The sequence below is a fragment of the Pogona vitticeps genome, chromosome 1 (genome assembly GCF_051106095.1).
Source record: "Pogona vitticeps strain Pit_001003342236 chromosome 1, PviZW2.1, whole genome shotgun sequence".
Taxonomy (NCBI): Eukaryota; Metazoa; Chordata; class Lepidosauria; order Squamata; family Agamidae; genus Pogona; species Pogona vitticeps.
The window spans coordinates 183,483,483-183,505,352 of NC_135783.1; the positions used below are offsets into that span (position 1 = coordinate 183,483,483).

At 42.9% G+C, this 21,870-nt stretch overlaps 2 protein-coding genes and 1 long non-coding RNA gene across 11 annotated transcripts in view; 2 read left to right on the forward strand and 1 right to left on the reverse strand.

Annotated features, from left to right (window-relative positions):
- Positions 1-582: 582 nt before the first annotated feature.
- Positions 583-21,351, reverse strand: STRADB (STE20 related adaptor beta). Of its 7 annotated transcripts, none has more exons than XM_072978832.2 (13): positions 20,976-21,267; positions 20,757-20,806; positions 14,119-14,175; positions 13,044-13,124; positions 11,984-12,086; positions 10,800-10,921; positions 10,360-10,468; positions 9,639-9,762; positions 8,803-8,974; positions 5,044-5,148; positions 4,200-4,426; positions 2,948-2,990; positions 583-2,130 (listed from the first exon to the last, which is right to left on the reverse strand). In XM_072978832.2, exons 3-13 carry the CDS (start codon positions 14,128-14,130, stop codon positions 1,978-1,980), a joined length of 1,251 nt encoding a protein of 416 aa, XP_072834933.1. In that variant the 5' UTR covers positions 14,131-14,175; positions 20,757-20,806; positions 20,976-21,267; the 3' UTR covers positions 583-1,977. The 7 variants fall into 7 exon arrangements, with proteins under 7 accessions (XP_072834933.1, XP_078235975.1, XP_072834955.1 ...); XM_078379849.1 differs by having other exon boundaries at positions 20,670-20,806; positions 20,976-21,248; XM_072978854.2 differs by lacking the exon at positions 20,757-20,806 and having other exon boundaries at positions 20,976-21,351.
- On the forward strand, positions 7,922-10,949 carry LOC144584225 (uncharacterized). The gene is made up of 2 exons (XR_013538346.1): positions 7,922-8,492; positions 8,623-10,949. It is a non-coding gene; the product is annotated as an uncharacterized LOC144584225 (long non-coding RNA).
- TRAK2 (trafficking kinesin protein 2) overlaps positions 20,294-21,870 on the forward strand; it is a 43,991-nt gene continuing 42,414 nt past the window's right edge. For all 3 annotated transcript variants that reach the window (XM_020811772.3, XM_020811773.3, XM_020811774.3), the window contains exon 1: positions 20,294-20,427. The gene's annotated coding sequence lies outside the window, so the exon portion shown is untranslated. The remainder of the gene's footprint in view (positions 20,428-21,870) is intronic.

The window sequence follows — 21,870 nt, forward strand, 5'->3', positions numbered from 1 at the left end:
ATCGCAAAGCGATGATTTTCTAACAGCTGATTGGCGGTTCCAGAATGGCTGGCGGGTAAAAAAAATGGCCGGCCGCTGTGTTTTCGCGTGGATTCCTCGCTTACCGGGCAGCGAAAATGGCCACCGTATGGAGGATTTCCACTTTAAGATGAGTTTTAAGCCCATAGGAACGCATTGTAGGGGTTTCAATGCATTCCTATGGGCTTTTTAAAATCATATAGCAACAAAATCGCTTTGCAGTGATTTTTGCTGCACCGATTAACATCGCTATGCGAGGCACCACAGTAGATTGGTTTGAAGCACCAGTCTTGACCAGGGCTCAAGAGACCTGTTTTCAAATCCCTCATCGGCCATAGAAAGTCAGTCGGGGTGGCCATAACAAACATCTCACATCCTTCAAAACTCACATACCTGTAGGGTCAACATAAGTTGGAAGGAGCTAGAAAGCACAGAGCAATATGCACACTTATTCATTGTTATATCAATTTAACACTGTGGCTTATTTCTAAGTAAACAGACTGCAGTTTTTCTGTACTTACTGAGATGAAATAAATACCCTCAAAAGATGACAAAATGAAAAGCTTCAATTAAATAAGTATATTTTATTCCAGTTATACTTATCAAGATTTAGAACAGCAAAGACAGTTATTATATAATTTTACTTCAGTAGTTTCTATTCAGAAGAACCTTTGTGATGCTAACAAGATCACATCTGATATAAATTTGTGAGGTTACATATTTAAGACATAAAAGTAATATGTATTGTACATGATCAAATACAATGTACATTAATAAAATATAATGCTAAATGTCTCAATACTAACCTCCCCCACTCCCCAAAAATAGTTTTGTACAGAGAACAAGAATTTTGGTTAATTTCATCATCATTCCATCATTCACAGTACTAGAGTAATAAGAACAGAAAGCCTGGTTCTTGCCAGTCTGCCCTTTTTATTCTCCCTCTTGCTTCATATCTGCCATTTGGACCAGTGTGTCCATTCTTAATAAAAGGCACATCAGAAAGGTCAAAATGCAAAGGCTACAGTTAAGATAGTTTAGAATCATTGCTCTATTCTTAGAATAATGCCTGCAGCAATATACTTCTGATATCTGTGTGTTGCTGAAGTCCCTTCATTCCTCTTTCCATCTCTGAGATTCAGCAAATTTTCCTAATTTACTTGTCTGCACTGTATAGATTCCTTCTTTCCACATTAGTCATACAAACTGTAACTTGAAATCTTGCCTTTTAAAAGTGAGTTCAGTGTAAGCTCTGACAAGCGATGCTTCTCAGTGACTACCACAGCGACAAGCTAGTTAGCAGTATCTTTACAGAGAACATAATCAAGTAATTTCAGGCACCTGTTTTTATTGTTATTGGGCAAATTATCCTTCCTCAGTCAGTTTTTACAAAGAATTACTTTGCATTAGAAAATCACAGCTATTCCAGGCTACAGTGGTGGCTACTCCAACTGTAGGAAGAGGTTTCTGTAGGAAGAGGCACAAGGTTTCCCCCAGGTTTCCACACTGTCTCTTTTTGAAGTAAGAAAAGGCACTTGTTTTTATAAGAAAACATTTTTATAAACTTGGTGATATAGAAATGAATAGCAGAGCAAAACACTGAGCACAGAGACAGTTTTTCAGATTAAATATTTCAAATGTGGTAATAGTACAGGTGTGCCATACCAAGCAAGAATTTTATTACAAAATAGGCACTGTTACAAATAGTTACAAGAATAAGGGGGAAATGCTTAAGAGAACTGTATATTGACATTTCTGGCTATTAAAGAAGTAAAGGTTATTCACCTAGTATCACTTTGGGAGGCATTTCCTCCCCATAAAAGCATCATCTGTACAGAGAATTAAAATTTTCAAGTATATCATGATTATTTGAATGTTAAAATTATAAAAACAAAAGCAGCAAAGAAATCACAACTTTTTTTTCACACAGAGAGATGTCAGAGGTATGATTTCACATCTTTAGGATTCCCAATGCATCTCTCTTCCACTTGGCCAAGACCCTCCAGGCTGGGTCCAGAGGGCTGCTGAAGGCACAGCTGCTGTTTGTGATGGAGTGTACTGGATGGGAGGAGGCAAAAGGGAAAGGAAGGAAGCCTTTGTTTGTTCTTTTACCTGCAAAGAGAAAATCCAGTAACTGCCATGTTGAATTTAGTCTCACAAACAGCCAGAAACAACTGGGGAAATGTTCAGATGCACTCATCCTACAGCAGGTGAACTGGGCAGATTTTGAAATTCTGGTTTCTTCCAGAAAAGATGCACCTGCACTCTGGTTTCTTCAAAAAAATGAAAAAAAGGCATGCTTAATGGTTCATTGCCTCTACTTCTAACTAAATTCATGGAATTAGTGATACCGTAGAACCTTCAGACATCTCCCCTTCCTGCCTTCTGCATGGCATTGCTCAGGCCTGCCCCACCTCCCACCAGGAGCCCCAATCAAGACTGCAGTTTCTCTGCAGCTCTTAGCTGTGGGTAAACTGATTTCTACACTGAGATCACTGGGAAAGGGGCAAAGTTAAAGCCTCCTCCTCCAAGCAGCGACCCCAAACACCACTGTTTCCCTGCAGCTAACACTGAGGACTAAATAGCTGCCTTTGCCCTACCAGACAGCTAACAATCGATCAGTGGTGCTGCAAGAAAAAGTAGGTGAAGACTCACAGGTAGGCCATATTGTATAGTCTTCAGAATATTTTATTTTCTTGGAAGGTGACTTTCTGTACCACGTCTGCAAGTATCTTCCTCCTTCATTGTACAACGTAGCTCATAGTAGTCTAGCCATTAAAGTTATCCCCATCCCAACTATTTGGGTTTTATAGGAATATCAGGTATGAATATCTTGTTCTCCAAATTTTAATGTATTTTCTAGATTAAAGCCTTAGTCATTATCTTTAGCTGTAGTTAGCAAATCGAATGACATTTATAACACACTCACCTGCTTAAAAAAAGCATGTGATAGCAGACCTCTTGCTGATGGCCTAGATCCCAGGAAGAAAACACAAAACTTAGGGTTTAACCTTTGCAAATAAATTAGCTGGCCATTATTTCCCCTTTTTGTGCAGTGCATTACTAAGGTTAATAGGGTTGGGAAAATCAAGTAAAAGATTTTCAATTTAATCATACCCTTGACTGAGGAGCTTAATATTTTCAAAATCCTATTAATTTCGCAGAACATGTATTTTTCATTCTCATGTCATGCGAGTAGCTTCGGAATTAGAATTGTCAGCCAACTATAGAATGCAGTAATTCCTGCTGTTTAATTGACTGATGTGATTAAGTAAAATACATCTGTATATGGAAAAAAGCCTCAGCATGTGCGCTTTTGAATGGCAACTTTATTCCATTCTAATCTACCACACATAGCTAGGTCACTAAAACAACTTTCAAATAAAACCAAGTGTGACCTTATCTCCCATCAATCAACTAAAGCTCCAGTTGCAACTGTACCTAAATTTGGTTATGCACCTTGCTGATGCAGGGTCCATAGATGAAGAGCTGATGGAACTGTCCCCCGCACCCTGCACTGTGCCCTTACATGCCCTGCAGAAATAATACATGCAGGCGGCAAAATGGGAAGTTAGAGGGAATGAGAGGCCTGTGAATGACTCTCCTGTCTTCATTCAGTTCTCCCTCTCTGTACCTTCCATGACTTCAACATATATTATGTGTGTCAGGCAGACAAGCATAGCTTTAAGAAATATGAAAAGACTGTCCAGATGCCTGTTCTTTCCTAACTTCTCACTGCATTGCATTTATTACTATTCGTGGGGATTTAGAAATGGTCAGGAGACAACAGGATTCTATTAAGCTCTATTAGAATTGTTTAAGTATAGCCACCATAAATAGACCATTTGATATAAATCTCACGGACATCTAGTTGTCCATCTCAGCAAATCGCTTAGGACTGCTCTGATGGCTGACACCACTGATGTTCCTCATGTACAACATTGCACCTCTGTAAAATGTGGAACTGGCGTGCAATCCAGCTTCCTGGGAATTTGGGTTTGACTTTAGAAAACCAAAAATGAGCACACCTAGGAAAGTGCTAAAACTCTGCCCAAAGCAATTCTGAAAGATGAAAAACCAAGTATATTGCTTTGGTGTAAATATTTCATACAACCTCATACAAGTGTAATGTTATCTTATGAACCACAACATTCTAACCGTTCTTCCTTGTAAAGCATTACCTTTTTTCTGGGTCCTGATGCAAACAAAGTTCTATCAAGTTGTGGAAAGCAGGGGAGAAGGTTTTTGGTGGTGTCTGCAGTCTCTCACTTGTCATTGTACGTGTCATACTTTCACCAATTCCAGAGTCAATCCCTGAACGGGAATTTTTTATTCTGGATTCGCCACGTGGGAAAGTATTTGTTGCCCAAGGACAATAAGATGGACCTTTAAGCTTCTGCAACAGCATCTGGTAAAAAGGTTAGGGCAATGCAAAATGTCCAATGAATACCTACGCAAGACAAGCAATAGGTTAAGGCTGTACAAGTGTTCACCTGCATGTAGGAGTACTCTGGGCAGAAATATTCCTTTAGGGGGAAACTCAATGACATGAGCAAATGCTTTTCTTCACAGTTGCTCGTCACCACTATTCCCTGAGCTCCTGTAGCTTCAGTTTTTAAACTGGAATCATACCATGATGCCAACAAGGTATACTGCCAGCTGAGGCAAATGAAACCAAGAGAGCATGAAGGAAGCATTTCCTGACTGGTCATATAGATGATGATAATCAAAAATGATAACCAAAATCCTATTGCTTGGCATAGTAAGTTGCACTAGAGTAGACCCACTGAATCAGTGGGGATTGATTCAACTGAGCCCACTCTAACTGCAGCTTACTAAAGTAAACCACAGAGTAAGCCCATTTGAATCAACAGAAGTTGCAGAGGAGCTGACTCGCCCAATCCTCACTTAATAGGCCTACTCTAGCAACTTACTATGCTAAGCAACAGGGTGTCAGTCACAGTACAGACTCTTAGTTCCTCAAACAAGATTTACTTAAGCATGTACAATTGATGCATGCCTTACCTGTGTCCGAGGCATATCCTGAAAAGGTACGTGTCCATTAGCTAGTTCACAGGCGGTAATGCCCACACTATAGATATCAGACTTCACATTATATCCATACAGATCCTATGAAAGAAAACAGTGCATTGATGAATTCAAACTGTAAGAGGTTTATACAAATACAAGGGAATCGCACTGAACAATTTGCTGTTCTACTGTTTTACCAGAGACAAATCTACATGTCCTCAAATTCTGTTCAGAATACTGTCTTTCCTGTTTTGTATCAACACCTATAGGTGCAGCCAAACATTACAATGCAATTTATATTCCCATCATTACAGGGTTTCAAAACACACAAGACCATGGAAACACCTGAAACAGGTTTTCATCAACGCATCCTACGTGTCAATGAGAAAGTGGCATCTAGCAATGTCACAGGGAATGTCACCAGGAACTCTCCGCTTTTGGCACAAGCAAAACCTGTGCCTGATTCCAACTGAGGTTTCTACTAATACTACTACTACCTACTGCTGTTTTCTGAGGGGCTGTGCAGATGCATGTCCACTTAAGAAGAACAAATACAGTTGCACAACCAGGGAGCAAGAGATGGGGAATAAAACGAGCATGCAATAAAGCAGAACAGGAAGGGAACAGGATCAGGAAGGGGATGCTGGCAAGGGGGTGCAACAATTCCAAACACATGAACCATCCAGGGCAGAAAAGGAGGAAAAATGGGAACTCCACTCATCACAAAATTGGCATGCGTTGCTGGTGCACACCACTCACAGTGTGGTCCCAGTGTGAGGTGTAGGAATGCACGCACGCACGCACACACACACACACACAGAGCAAGAGAGAGCTGACCTACTGTTTACCCATGGAAAAGCCAATGCAAAAGAAGCTTCACAATGGATTTTCCCAGTGCATCACATGAATCACAGGGGTCAGATGTGGAGCTAAACCTACAAGCTCCTGATAAAAGATTTTGTTTCCTTCCATCATGCATTAAAGAAAAAGCAGCACCCAGTATGGTCCATGTCATTTTTTCTGAAACCTGCACCATTATTCATATTTTATTTTAATCCTTGCTATGTATAATTAGAGGAGAGAAATGGGGGAAAAACTTACACATTTTAGGGAATGGTTTATTGATTCAGAACATAGGTCCAAATAAATTGTCACTGTTGTTGTGTGCTCTCAAGTCAGAACTGACTTATAGCAACCCTAACTGGGTTCTTAAGGTAAGTGAGATATTTAAGGGGTGGTTTTATTGAGTTCCAACCACTCCCCACCTCATGTGAGTTTCCATGGCTGAATGGGGATTCAAATCCAGGTCTCCTGAGTCCTAGCCTGCCATTCTATCTAGGAAGATCAAGGAAAATGAGACTACTAGGATACAGGACAAATTTTGTGACTGGGGAGAAACTGAATCAATGCAGTACTTATGTACATGCTATTTATACTGCATCACGTGTACAAAAGAAAATGGCCTAGATAATGCTATTGAAGTAGCCCGCTTCTATTCAAAAATAGTTTAACAGTTTAATTATCTTGACATTTTTATTTTTTAATTTTACCTATATTTCAATCTATTTTTGTCATATCAAAGCATTTTATATATATGTATGGGCATTTAATATTCTGATATGACGAAAGAAAGATAGATTCTATCCACTATGCCACACTGAGAATATCTAAATAAGTCAGATCCTATTTATTATATTTAAAGCAGTTTATAAAGAAATAGTTAGCACTGTTGGTGAAATTCAACATCACCAAGTAGACCAGCTTATACAGTGAGACTTTTCCCTGCTCTTGTCCTTCCAAGCCTTCCAAACCGCTCAGAGTAGATTTATCTAGACGGGTGGTATAAAAGCCAAATAAATAAATAAAGCCTGCTTTAAAGCAGCGGCCCCCAATCTTTTTAACCCCGTGGATCAGTTGGGGAAGGCAGGCACCCCCACGTTTGTGCACATGTGCGAAGGAGTGGGAGGGTGCTCGTGCGGGCTTGTGTGCATGCGCAAAGGGCATTTGGGGGCACTCATGCGCATGCGCTAAGGGATGGGGGAGCGCTCACCCAGGTGCAAAGGCACTGTGCGGGGGGGTGCAGGGGAGGATCTGTCTCCGTGGCCCAGTCCAGCTCAAGCCACGAACCAGCACCAGGCCATGGACCGGGGGTTGGGGACCTCTGCTCTAAAGGATCCCCCAACCTTCCAGAGTAGATTTTGAGGATGTGGAGGAATGAAAAAGAATGTCCTCCTCTAGACATTCTACTGACTTTCTGTGGTTCTAGGAAGAACTAACTGAATACCATCTATTCAAGAGAGAACAAACAATAACAGTATCAAACAATACAAATCTGAGCAGCCACAGATAATAGGATTTGAAATCAACAGCGTCAAGAAAAGTGTAGACCTTGCAAATATTTTAGAAAGAAAAAGAGGCAGTTTCCCCTCACGTCTACGTAGCAGTAGTTCCATGTTTCTGGACAAGTAACCGTGTAATCTATTACTGCCACTCTTCCAAGTTACTGCTATTCCAACTTGTCACAGTGCTCATGAAAATGACTAGATCTGATCAGATCTCAAGTGACAAGTGGGCTCAGATGAGGAAGGATAGTGCTAATGGATAACTGTTTCAGGTCTTGGAAGGTTTTAGCTACTGAAGACAAACGTTGGAATGGCAACTAATATAACTGACACAGAAAACATGTTTGTCTCATAGCACCAATCAGAAGGCATGCAACAGAGTCCTGCAGCAATGTAGGCCTCCAAACCATCTTCAAGCACTGCTGCCAATAGGGTGCACTGCAGTTGTTAGGTGTGGAAATTATACAAACATGCACAAATGTCTGGCTAGTCTCAAGGAATTGTCTTCATATTAGGCAAAGCTCTAAGGAGGGACTCATGACCATTCACCACTCTGACATTAGACATCCTTTACCAGCATCACCTATTTTCTATTTTAAGCCATTTTTCCTCTTCAACTTGCCAGCCTCCAAACTCTGGCTCAGAAAGCCAACAACCACTTCTGGATACCATACCTGAACAGGGCAGAGTGCCATCCACTTACTGCTGGCACCCAAGTGCAAACCTATGGATGACTCTTTGCAGCTTCAAGATTCAGCTATATTTTGATTTTGTACTATGTTATGGGCTGTTGTTCTTTTGTTGTTTTTGTTTTAAAAGTTAAGTTATTGCTTTAAATTAGCAACTTGCTGACAGTAACAAAAGCAAGCGCTGGAAATTAAATGCAAGTTCCACAAGAAAATAACAGTTGGTTAATATATAATCAGAAGACATGGAAATGTTAACAATGACTATTCAATCATGTATGCACAGAGACTTGCTGATTTTCCACAATAACTGGAGAAGAGCAGTCGCCTATTAGAACAGAAATTATGGCCCATGCTGATTTAGAGCAAGCATTTTGCATTATGTGAGCAGGTCATGGTTTGTAGGTAGGTAGGTGTGTAGGTAGGTGTGTAGGTAGGTGTGTAGGTAGGCAGGCAGGCAGGCAGGCAGGCAGGCAGGCAGGCAGGCAGGCAGGCAGGCAGGCAGGCAGGCAGGCAGGCAGGCAGGCAGGCAGGCAGGCAGGTAGGTGTGTGTATGTGTGTCAGGTCTTAATAAAACAATTAAAAATAGACCAAAGTTATTATGCTATCACGATAATGTCCTAGAGTGCTTTAACTTTCAATGGCACTTTCTGAAGCACAGTTTGCACTAACAGGTATACACAGAAAGACAGGACAGCCACAGTTAAAATGCAGTACACACTGACCTGCCTCAGTAGCTCAGGACTCAACCAAGGAAGCATCGAGGTACTGAACTGTGGGAAATCATACACAGCTTTTAACCGTTGGCCACAGCTGACTAGACTGCAAAGGTGGTTGAAGCCGGAGAGATAAACTAGGCCATCCCCTGAAATCAATATGTGGCTAGCTTTAATACTTCTGAAACACAAACAGTGATGTTGCGCTTAGGAGAATGATTCAGAGATATTAAACTTAAGACTCTGATGTCATATCTGCAGTATGTAACACAGGTACATTTTAGCAGTAACTTTCACGTTTACAACACACAGCTTATTTCTCTATGCTTTGAACAGGAATGTAAAGAAAGGTTCCTGATGTCTCATTTAAAGTATAATCAAAAAGCCTAGAGATGCTCACAAGCCTCAGAGGGGGTTGCTTCCAACAGAAGGACAAAACATCAAACACTTTCTGGCTCTGATTTGCGTCTTTTCCCCTTCTGAAGTTAAAGCACACAGATAAAGACACATACCATGGGACTAATTGCTCATAAAGATGCAAACACTTCATCAAATGTGCTGACATTTAAAAAATCAGTGAAATAAGGCAGGTGTTGTAGTTTTAAGTTTTGGGTTAAATGCACGAAAATCAGCCTCAAAGACATATATTTCCCTTGAGACTGATGAAAAAAACTTGCCATCTTGCCACAGAAGGGGGAAAATGGGGCCATGTTTTGATTTAGCTTTTGAGGACAAATTAGGTCACAGGGTCTACATTTCTGGCTTTCAAAATAGATTTGAAAACCCTAATTGAAGCCCTCTCCTGCTGCATTCTGCCACTTTCCTGTAAAGTTCTGATATGGTACCTGTGAATGTAGCCATGCTGATGCATGTAGCTTAAGCCACTAATTGCTCCAAACAGGATATTTCCAATCAAAGCTTCACTCATACCTTCAGGGAAGTACGTTCTCAGGAGATGACTCGCTGAGCCTAGAAAAGGTGCAGGATATTTGCCAGTGAACAAAAATAAGACCCTTATATCATAACAAAATCAAAATCAAGGTATCATCTTCCCATAATTAGAATTGTGACTCCATAATCTGATAGCTTGTTACAATTCAGAGGAAGCTCAGGAAGAATCTGTGGAGCATTTATGATCAAGAGCTATGCATGATCAATGGATTACTCAGCACATTACAAGATGTACACTTCTTACCTTACACTGTTTTACTGGTGACCTTTGCTACCGTTAATAATTGCCCATGGATTCAAGGCACGCATGTATGAAAACAACTTTTTACTGAACAGTAGTTTATTCCTACCAATTTTTCCCCTTTGTTTAGGTGGTCTCATTGATTAAAATAGGTAGAGACTAAAAGAGGAGGCCATTGTAATCCACTCCGTCCTTGGCTACTAGAGACAGTTTAGGGGGTGGGGGACAAAGCAGCCAGTTAATATGGGAGAAATAATCAGCCTATTCACAGAATGGGATAGTTCAAACCATAGGACTGCTATAGGCTAAGAGCTCAATCGGTCTACAAAGAGCTAATTTAGCCAATAAACATTTTTCCAAAACAGAATACTTACCATAGGCCATGAAAGGTGAAATAATCCAAAGCCAGCTTCCAGATGTGAATACTGCGCAAAGAGTCAAGATATTGGGATGTCGGAAGGAGTGGGATAATATCACCTCATTCTAAAGAAATGAGTTAAGTGTTTTAACAATCTAGAGGGCAGTTTGCTCCACATACTCTTATTTATACACACTAATCATCTCAAAACAGACTCTGAATCAGAAATAGAAGATTTGCAGATGACTGCAGTATCAGATGTGCAAGCTTCAGCAACTTGAAAAAACAATAATTTCATCTGACCACAAGTTTATGAATATCTTAGCATGCCCAGAATTAGTTAAGAAACTGGAAGTCTATCTGGAGTGCAGATTTATGACCTTTCCTTTTAAGATTGCAAAACCCACTCCATACAAGTTAACTTTATAAATATATAAATATTTAAATCTGTTTTACTTGTAAAGCGTTCAAGTGCTCTTCAGAACATTTTTCCAGATCGGTAATCTTTACAGCCACTAATGTTCCTGTAGGGATATGACGTGCGAGGTAGATTGAAGTTAAGTCGTTGCTTCCCTTTCCTATTAGCAAATGAGAGTAAAAGAAAAATCTTCCATTATCCTTCTTACCTACTGCTTCAGAAGTTAACATTTAAACAGTCATTTACATGCCAGTTAAAACCAAAACTATGAAAAACATACAATCAAAGAGGGAACTCAGCTTGCAAGCATGGGTTTCAAATTGTTTTGACAAAATTTCAGGATTAAGGATTGGTTGCCATGCCATGAACTGCAGTGGGGTGCGTGTTGCTTGCCACCAGACCAAACGGTAACAAATACAGTGGTGCCTCGCTTGACGAGGATAATCCGTTCCAGCAAAATCGCTGTAGAGCGAAATCGTCTTCAAGCGAAAGTAAAAAACCCATTGAAATGCATTGAAAACCGGTTCAATGCATTCCAACGGGCGAAATACCTCAACGTCCAGTGAAGATCCTCCATAGGGTGGCTATTTTCCAGTGCCTGTATAGCGAGGAATCTGTCCTAAAACACAGTGGGCGGCCATTTTGAAACCCCGATGATCAGCTGTTTTGATCGTCGTTAAGCGAAAAATCAGTTCCTGAAGCAGGGAACCGATCATCATTAAATGAAAAAACCTATACAAACATCATTTTGCGATCGCTATAGCGATTGCAAAATACTCATCGTTAAGCAATTTCCTCATTTAACAAGGTAATCGTCAAGCGGGGCACCACTGTAGCAAGGATTTAAGAAAGGTCAAAAATAAAACTGCACTGCTGTATTCTGTTGCCAAATGCAGAGCAAAATCGCTCAGTGTCCTCCACTTGATCTGGCAGATGGACAAGTCAGAGATTGCTCTGAAAATAGGGTTTTCCACTTCTCCAGGGGAGTGAGTGAACCCTTCCACCCACCTATGCTTCTGCAAGCAGTGGGAAAAGAGGAATCACGTGTGAAACAAACTATTCCAGGCAATGTTCAGAGCAAACAGGATCCGGGACTACATTACAGATTTTTTTGGATGGAATTAGTGATGTGTGGAATTCTAGATTCCCCCCATTCCATTTGACAAAAATCTCTTAAGCAAAGTAGGTAGGAAGTACAATTTTTCAGATCACAAGCAGTCACCTATTTCCATCTGGAGATCATAGTGGGACACATCAGAGGACCACAATATTTGTTCATCTCCTATTTGAGTTGGCTGGCTCCAACATATGGCTGGCTCATCTGTCTAAATATCAAAAAGATTAACATTTTAAAAATGTAATGTATATACATTGCCGAGAGTAGTATATATTTATACAGATGCTGTCACTCTGCCAACACTCTAGCCCACTCAAGGTCTTTTTATTATGTTTCTGTTCTTGGTGACAGGGGGGGGGGGGTCAGTGAAATGGGGTAAAGTTTTATCATGTCCTTTGATGAGTCCATATGGAAGATCTTTGTCATGGTGAGGAACTTTAAAGTGGTATGCATCAACATTTCCTCTATGTCCAGTAGTTAGGCTACTGCTAAAAACTGATAGACACCAACAGTTATTAGAAGTTACCTGAGGAAAGAGCCAACTTCTGGAAACTGGTAGAAACCAGTATCCTCTGACTGTGTGACTGGAGGTCACTTGAGAAAGTATGTTTACCCCTGATGCTCTGGGGTAAGACATTCGATATGAAGTACACAGTTGTAGCAGGTACTTGTGCTTTGATGACTTTGTCCATTAGTGAGATGTTATGTTATCATTTTTCCAACAGGTGAAATGAAAACATCAAGACATCTGGCAGGATCTAGATATGTTTAATTAACTGGTCCATCTCTTGCTAGGTTATCATTTATATACATAACTGATATATGCTACTGATTCCAGAGGTTAACTGTCACTATTCTTCAGTGGCTCCCAGCAAGCTGGAGAGGCAGCAGATTTCTCTCCACTATTTTAGCACTTATACTTTCTGCCTAACCATCTCTTTAGGAACGTTTTATAGTTTTCCTCCACAGGGATGTTGTTTTTGAAGCCACAAGAACTCTTTATCAGCCTAGGCAAGGCACTATTTCATTTATGTTTAATCCTCTTGGCAAGAAGGAAAGTAGTATATATTTCAGTTTGGACATAACCCATCTCAATTTAGCAGAAATTAATGCACACACAATTGTGACAGGACTACAAACTAAGTTAGTGCACATTTCCACTCACCAGGTCTCCACTGCTGCTGCTGTCAGTGTCCTTTTCTACTCCAAAAGATTCAACTTGTGTCCGCAGAATACAGGAACAGTCCTAACAAAATATAACACCATCTGTAATGAAGAGGAGCTAGAATCTCAACATCAAGCGACAAAGAATGAACACCCCAAAAAGATACTGTAGGCATGCCTACTAGTTCTGAGGAGAGATGACATGTGCTTCTAAAGACTCAATTATCAGTCTGGAGTCTCTGGCCATATTGAAAAATAATGAGCAAATCATTTGTTCTCAAGGCTACATACAATGGGATCTGTAGAGGCTTTCAAGGTGGAAGGCTACCCTGCAACTAAGCCCATTACAGTAATTCTCAGAAGTGGGTCCCCAAAGGTTTTTAGTCTTCAGCTCTCAGAAAATCCAGCCAGCATAGCCGATGATCAGAGATCCTAAAAGCTGTAGTAGAACAGCAGATGGGGACTCAAGTGGGGAACCTCGGCTTCAGACCCTAGCGGTTTTAGTCAACTACAGTGGTGCCCCGCATAGCGACGTTAATCCGTTCCGGATAAATCGTCACTATCCAGAAACGTCGCTATACGGGGCAAAAAACCCATAGGAACGCATTGAAACCCCTTCAATGCGCTCCTATGGGGGATAAACTCACCGCTAAGCGGAAATCCTCCATCTGGCCGCCATTTTTGCTGCCTCGGTAAGCGAGGAATCGGCGCGAAAACGTTGCAGGCGGCCATTTTGTTGACCCGGCGGCCGTTTTGGAACCGCCCATCAGCTGTTTTAAAACATCGCAATGCGAAGATTGGTAAGCGAAACGCTTACCGATCATCGCAATGCAATATTTTGCCTATTTGAATATCACGATGCGATCACTTTTGCGATCGCAAAATCTGCATCGCTATGCGGATTCGTCATTAAATGGGGCGCTCGTTATGCGAGGCACCACTGTATAAAGGAAATAAAAGAAGTGAATCAAAAATATTTTGGAGGGTTCTCTCTTAAACAGGCAAACGAAGCAACCACCCAAAAACTTATCCTTGTATGTGATTGAATACTGAAGTTAAAAATAAAAGATGCTTACCAAACAAGACATGGAACTGCCTTAGTGCACGGAAAGTGTCATGCAAACCCATCTACCCTGAAACAGAATATTAGAATTAAGATTACATTCAACTCCAAATCACAAACATCAATTATTAAAATGCAACCCGTTCCTTAATCTTTCAGAAAAGTTCCCCCACAATTAACTTTACATATGACTGTTTTTTAATTATTTTTTTCCTACTATGCTAGAAGTATTTCAGATCAAAGCCAAGAATTAATATTTTACCTGAAATACCAGCCAACTTCCTGGAACTACTGTGAGAAGAATAACCTGATCCTACAAAAGCTAAATCAGAAGCAAACCTGTTCTGTCAATTGGACCTTGCTCCCCATTATGATTTTGCGCATCGGATGATGAACACTAAAACTTTTATAAAAATGCACCAGTCACACTCAACAGAAGCACACAACTCCCTGACACACACACACTTGTGTCTTTTCTCAGAAAAGTGTTGAAGCTGATCTTAAATAACATTGTTGTCTAGTCGTTTAGTCATGTCCGACTCTTCGTGACCCCATTGACCAGAGCATGCCAGGCCCTCCTATCTTCCACTGCCTCCTGTAGTTGTGACAAATTCATGTTGGTTGCTTAGCAGACACTGTCGTCCCCTTCTCCTCTTGCTGTCACACTTTCCTAACATCAAGGTCTTTTCCAAGGAGTCTTCTCTTCTCATGAGATGGCCAAAGTACTGGAGCCTCAGCTTCAGGATCTGTCCTTCCAGTGAGCACTCAGGGTTGATTTCCTTTAGAATAGATAGGTTTGTACTCCTTGCAGTCCAAGGGACTCTCAAGAGCCTCCTCCAGCACCACAATTCAAAGGCATCAATTCTTCAGCGGTCTGCTTTCTTTATGGTCCAGCTCTCACTTCCATACATCACGACAGGAAAAACCGTTGGTTTGACTATTTGGACTTTTGTTGGCAAGGTGATGTCTCTGCTTTTTAAGATGCTGTCAAGGTTTGTCATTGCTTTCCTCCCAAGAAGCAGGTGTATTCTAATTTCGTGGCTGCTGTCTCCATCTGCAGTGATCATGGAGGCCAAGAAAATAAAATCTGTCACTGCCTCCATATCTTCCCCTTCTATTTCACAGGAGGTGATGGGACCAATGGCCATGATCTTAGTTTTTTTGATGTTGAGTTTCAGGCCATTTTTTGCACTCTCCTCTTTCACCCTCATTACAAGGTTTTTTAATTCCGCCTCACTTTCTGCCATCAGGGTGGTATCATCTGCATATTGGAGGTTGTTGATATTTCTTCCGGCAATCTTAATTCCGGCTTGGGATTCCTCCAGTCCAGCCTTTCGCATGATGTATTCTGCATAGAAGTTGAATAAGCAGGGGGACAATATACAGCCTTGTTGTACTCCTTTCCCAATTTTGAACCAATCAGTTGTTCCATATCCAGTTCTAACTGTGGCTTCCTGTCCCACATATATATTTCTCAGTAGATAGATAAGGTGGTCAGGCAGTCCTATTTCTTTAAGGACTTGCCATAGTTTGCTGTGGTCCACACAGTCAAAGGCTTTTGCATAGTCAATGAAGCAGAAGTAGATGTTTTTCTGGAACTCTCTGGCTTTCTGTATAATCCAGTGCATGTTAGCAATTTGGTCTCTAGTTCCTCTGCCCTTCGGAATCCAGCTTGTACCTCTGGGAGTTCTCGATCCACATACTGCTGAAGCCTACCTTGTAGGATTTTGAGCATAACCTTGCTAGCGTGTGATATGAGTGCAATGGTACGGTAGTTGGAGCATTCTTTGGCACTGCCCTTCTTTAGGATTGGGATGTAGACTGATCTTTTCCAGTCCTCTGACCACTGTTGAGTTTTCCAAACTTGCTGACATATTGAATGTACTCAAGCCCCTTCGCCACGACAAGGCAGCAATCCATGAAGGGGATCTTAAATAACTGTTATCTTAAATAACAGTCTTCTTTAAATAATAAGAAAGTGATAAGACACTTAAAGACTACAAAGAATTAGCACTTAGAATAACAGTGTCATTTATGTATTCTTGAAGGCTTTCACGGCCGGTATCTGATGGTGGTTGTAGGTTTTTTTTGGCTGTTTGGCCATGTTCTGGAGGTTTTTCTTCCAAATGTTTTGCATCTTCAGAGGTGTTAGAACTGTGTCTGTGTTCTGGTGTAGTGTGTGAGATAGTTGAGTATTTGTAGCTGTGGGATCATTTTTTTGTCCTTTTCAGGAGATTGGGCGATTATGGTGATCAGGGTGTTTTTGTTATGGGTACATTGTTGTGATAAGGGGGGTGAGATGATCTGTCACTGTTCTTGATGGGTGTCATTAGCTAGTCTTTTGTGTGCCACGATCACCAGTCCTTGTGGCTTGGTAGAGTTTGTTGACCTTTTGCAGGCTGTATTTTTCAGTGCTGGGAGCCAGGCTTTGTGGAGTTTTACACTTTCTTCTTTTTTGTTGATGCTTTGCTGGTGTTTGTGGATGTCAATGGCTTCCCTGTGTAGTCTAACATAATGATTGCTGATGTTGTCCAGTACTTCAGTATTTTGAAATAGAATTTCATGTCCAGCTTGCTTCAGGGCATGTTCAGCTACTGCCAATTTTTCCATTTGTTTTAGTCTGCAGTGTCTCTCATGTTCTTTGATTCTGGTGTGGATGTTGTGTTTTGTGGCCACAACTGCAAGGTATCCACTATACTCCTGTATTGGTGAGAGAGTCCTTTTTGTCCTTTACTGACCGTAACAACTGTTGTATTTTTGTGGTGGGCCTGAATACTGTTTGTAGGTCGTGTTTGAAAAAAGTTTCCCCATGTGGTCCATGACCCCTTTGATGTATGGCAGAAATACTTTATTTGTGGGTGGCTGTTTTTCTTCTTCAGTTTGGTGTTGTTTTCCCGGTTTGATGGCTCTTGTGGTTTCATTCTTGGAAAAGCCATTTCCCTGTAGAGCCCAATTCAGATGGTTGAGTTCGGTGTTTGGAAAAAACCTAGATAATCTGTTTCATTCATGTACACTTGGAACTGAGAAGCCAAGACCCACTCCAGCATCTTGCCCAAAAACAGCACATTAAAGACTGGCTGGTGATTATCCGATACCATGGGATCGAACGGGGGCTTTTTCAACAATGGTCTTATTATGGCCTCCTTGAAATATACTGGGATCTTACCCTGCTGCAAGGAGGCATTCACCACTGCTCCCACCTACTCAGCCATTTCCCCTCTGGCAGCTTTTATAATCCAGGAAAGGCAAGAGTCCAACAGACATGTGGTACCCATCACCTTTCTGAATGTCCTTTCTACATCATCAGGCTGCAGGGAGAAAAAAGGAAAGCATGCTGCTTATATACCACCCCATAGTGCTTCAAGCACTCTCTGGGCGGTTTACAAGTTAATTATGCAGGCTACTGAAACTTATCCATTAACATAGGACAAGTAGCCACATAGGATGTGTATCAATTACAGCATCCAAGTCAGAGTGCATCTGGGCAATTTGGCCAATAAAATGCCAGGCAAATTCCTCACTGTCAGCTACAATGTGGTCTGCATTCTGCTTCTGAGGACCAGTATGTAATAGGTGCTTGACCACTCGAAAGAGCTCTACCGGACTCTGTGCCTGGAAATGGCATAGATGGCACAGAAGAATGACTTTGCCGCCCCCACTGCCACAGAGCAGGCCTTCCAATGGGCTCTAGCCCATGTTTGTTTGGATTCACTCTGAGTTTTCTGCCTCTGCTGCTCTAATCTTCATTCCACTCATTTCATCGCCACCAGCTCCCCAGTAAACCAGGGAGCCAGTTTGGCTTAGGAGTGATTGTGTCAACAGCCCTGGCCATTTCTTCATTCCAGATATCAACTGAGGCTTCAACAAAATCACCGGCTGAAGCAACAGGAAAATCCCCAAGAGGCATCAAGAAACAACTGGGATCCATCGGCCTCCTGTGATGGACCATTAATTGGTCTCCCGCCCTGCAGACCCTCTGAGTTTCAGTGAATCTAAACCCCACCAAATAATGGTGAGTCTAAACTCCACCGCAAATAATGGTCTGTCCATGGCAACGGAACTACAGAGCATTCTTCCACACCCAGATCACCAACATCTACTCCAGTACAGAAAACTAGGACTAAAATGTTTACTGCAGCATCATGGACAGAACCATGGTTATCATGGAGGACATAAAATCCTGACAAAGCTGCCTCAGCATGGATGTTGAAGTCTCCCAACACAACAAGCTGCAGGGAGTCCAACATCACCCTCGAGACCATCTCAGCTAGCCTAGGAAGGAAGATGATTGAGCAGTGGGGTGGGTGGCACACAAACAGAATCCCTAGTTCTGTCCCGAGCTCCCACTTTCATACACACATATTCAAACCTGGAAAACTGAGGGATGTGACACCTGGTGAGGGGGATGGAATCATGACAGACCACGGCAACTCCACTTTCTCACCACCAAAGTCTTGTCTGCTGCTACACAAAAAAACCCTGGTCAACGAGATTAGCACCCCCAGCCTTATCCAACCAAGTCTCTGTAACGCAAGCCAGATCAGCATGCTCGTGCAGGATCAAGTCCCGGATAGCTGTTGTTTCCCCATTTACAGAAGATCTTCCTGTACACTGGATAAAGAAACATTACATACTCTATGTGGTCTTAATTTTTAAAAGTAACCACTCCAGAAGAGGAATGAATGCATATAGCATGTTAGAGTTCTCTGTTCCTCATTTTTCCAGTCTTAAATTCATTCTCAGCTGGCTGGACAGCTCAGTGAGCACCAGGAGTTGGGGATGGGATTTCCTTATTGTGCCTAGTAGCAGAGCTAGCCTGTAAAGCCTCAGGCAAGCTACATGGTTCCAGAGCAGCCCCAGAAGAAGGGAATCGTAAAACCCTTCTGTATACTCTATACCTAGAAAATCCTGGAAAGCATCGCCATAAGTCAGAATCCACTTGATGGCATGTATTTATCATTAGGTCCATTTTGCCCTGTTTTTGCCTCAGTCTAGGAAATATTTTTTAAAAAGTTGGTGTGAACATTCAGACACTTTTGATACATTTTTGCAAATCACTTTCCCTAAAAGCAATGTGTCTTCATACACTGATATCCTTTATATTTTCAGGGATTGTGCTTTCAAGAACTGCATTGCAAAATGCGGAGAAATATTACAGAATAATTGCTTCTTCTTTTTTTTGCTTCAGTACGTGCAAATCAGGAAAGTTCGTGTTAAATGAGAATGGAACAAAGTGCTCCTCGAAAACTATGGATACAGCAGCCCTTTGAGTCTACGTCAGGTGAAGAAGTTTCTCTTTCCCTTCCCTCCACCAGGAAGGTGGCTCTCTGGAGCTCTCCTGTCAACAGTGGACAAGGAAGGACCTTGTTAGCAGGACTGCTTCCAAACTCCCCAAGTTTTGCACCCGTCTTGCACGCGTCTACATACATGCATGCCCGCCCTGGTTTCCACACAGAGCGCCAATTCTTCCTCCTTTTCCCCCAAACCTCCCCATACGTACCTTGGAAGTAAGTCCCAATGAACTCAGTGGGGCTTACTTCTGAGTAGACCCGCCTGGCCTGACGAGGGTGGGTGAGTGAGCCAGCCCAGCAACCGTCCTGGCGCCCCTGCCCTTTTCTCGCACCCGCCTCTCAACCCCAGCTGGGTGGGCTGCCAGGGGAGGGGGGCGGCCGAGAGTGGTGGGGGGGACGACGCCCCTCAGGCCGCCGCGGAGCCCACAAGAGGAAGGCGCGTCGGGAGAAAAATGGAAAACGGGGCGGCGGGGGGGGGAGGTTGTAGTCGTCGTCGCGTCTTTCCCCCACGGCCGCCCGCCGGCGCCCCGCTTGGCTCAACCACCTTCAAGCGCCTCTAAACTTCAAGCACCGCCCCCGATACAGCAAGTGAGGGAGGAGTCCAGGCCCCCCCCTGGAGAGGGGGGGGAGAAGAGGACTGCCCGCGGAAGGACTACGAGCCCCATGATGCCACGCGGCCGCGCTTGGCTCTGCTGAGATTTTTTTTTTAATTTGGAAGGGGGAAGTAGGAGTGAGGAGGGGGAAAAACTCGCCCTTTCCCCGTGGCATCATGGGAATGGTAGTTTCCAAAATAACAAACAAAACCCGAGGGAGCTAGAGAGAGCGCTCCGCTCTCCGGCTCGCCTGGGCCGCCATCTTGTGACCTCGCTACCCGGTCGTCTCCGCCTCCCCTTCACCCCCCCCCTGCCCGGTGCTACGAAAAGAGGGAGCGGGAGGAAGGCGGCTGTTGCAGCGAGCGGCCCGGGCCTTGAGACCAGAGGGGGACCGGCTGGGACGTGCCCGGCGTGCCCAAGAGCCTGACCGCGGCGCCGGTAAGGAGCGAGCGAGTGGCGGGAGACACCGTGTGCGGCAGCTGCTCCTCGCCTTCTGCTGCTTGGCGCATCTCCCCCCCCCCCCGCTTTCTTCTCCTTTGCCCCCTTTCGGGTCCTTGGCTGCCTGTCCGGTCCTCTCTTCCTCCGACCCCGAGGCTTGTGCATGCTCTCCTCACGAGTAAGGGCCAGGCAACCAATGGGGCTCCTTCCCTGAAAAGGCTGTCTCGGATGGCAAGCCTCACCTGTTGCCCCGCATCCCCCGCGGGTGCTCTTAACGCCGCTTCTACCCCCGATTTGCCCCGTTTCCCTCCGTTCTTGGGGGGTCTCACCTGAACACTTGCATCGCGGGATGCTCGCCCTTCTCCTTTTTTCCTGCCCCCTGGAAGGAGAAGTTTCATCAATTAAGGGGGAAAAGAAGACCACAGAAAACCTAGGCAAAACAGGCGCTTTAATATTGATTTTAGTTACCTTTGTGTGTGTGTATGTGTACATACGCAAGCACACTCAAACACGCTTGTTTAATTCTTTTTAAATATTCGTATACTTACTGTTTTTAGCTTTCAGATACTGTTTTAATGATGTAAGGTACCTTGGATCCTTTTGTGGAGAAAGGCAGGATAGAAATATTTTAAATAAATAATGTATTTTTTTAAAAAAAACCCAAACAAAACAAATCCAGTTTGAAGGAAGGATGTGCAACACTTGTTTTCCTGCAGAACTGGGGTTCCCCCACTGGCGCAAGAGGTACAGTACTTCTGCTTACATGCAGGAGGCACAGAGCAGCCTTGGATGATGTTTCTTCCCTTCCCCCTTGTCTGAGAAGACTTGCTTGGTCAACTCACTGATTAGCCGGTTCAAGTCACTCATCACCGACAGCACTAGGGAAAGAATTGCCTCTTTCTCTTTTCTGGGTGACATCAGTGGAATCTGTAGTCAAGTGATGATGGTACATCATTGTGTGTGACCATGTCTCTGGCCTCTTGAAGTAAACAGGCAGGAAAAGTATCCATGTATGTCCGGGTCTTGAGTTATTTTGGGATAAATACTGTATACAGTATCTAATTTTGTTTGAACATTGTGGCATCTAACAAATAAATGGGGTCAGAAGCCTATGCTTCTGGGACAGTCAAATGGATCAAGGCTCCTGAAAAGTAATTAAGGATTACATACGTTGGTGCTCTTTGCCTCTGTTCAGCTTTATTGCTTCAGTCATGCAACGGATTCTGAATGGGTTTTGCTCAGTACATTGGGGTGCATGGCAATGACTGGTCAATCATTTTAACTTTTGTGTGTCTGTAGTTCTGCACGTCAAGTGTGGCATGTCTCTATGCATTTTCCAGCAATGCAACTGCCCTGCCATATTTCTGTCCCCATGATTGATGTATCCAGCTATTCAGAAGGCCAACAAATATTAGAAGTTACCATGGGCTCAAGTGTGTGTGG

Bases quoted from the DNA above. Each gene is read 5' to 3' on its own strand.
- STRADB (XM_072978854.2), bottom strand. The intron at 8,975-9,638 runs GTACCATATCAG...TTTGTGTTTCAG, and splicing joins CAGCATGGCTACATTCACAG to AAGTATTAAAGCTAGCCACA. The intron at 2,991-4,199 runs GTAATGCTTTAC...CCTGGGATCTAG, and splicing joins CATCAGGACCCAGAAAAAAG to GCCATCAGCAAGAGGTCTGC.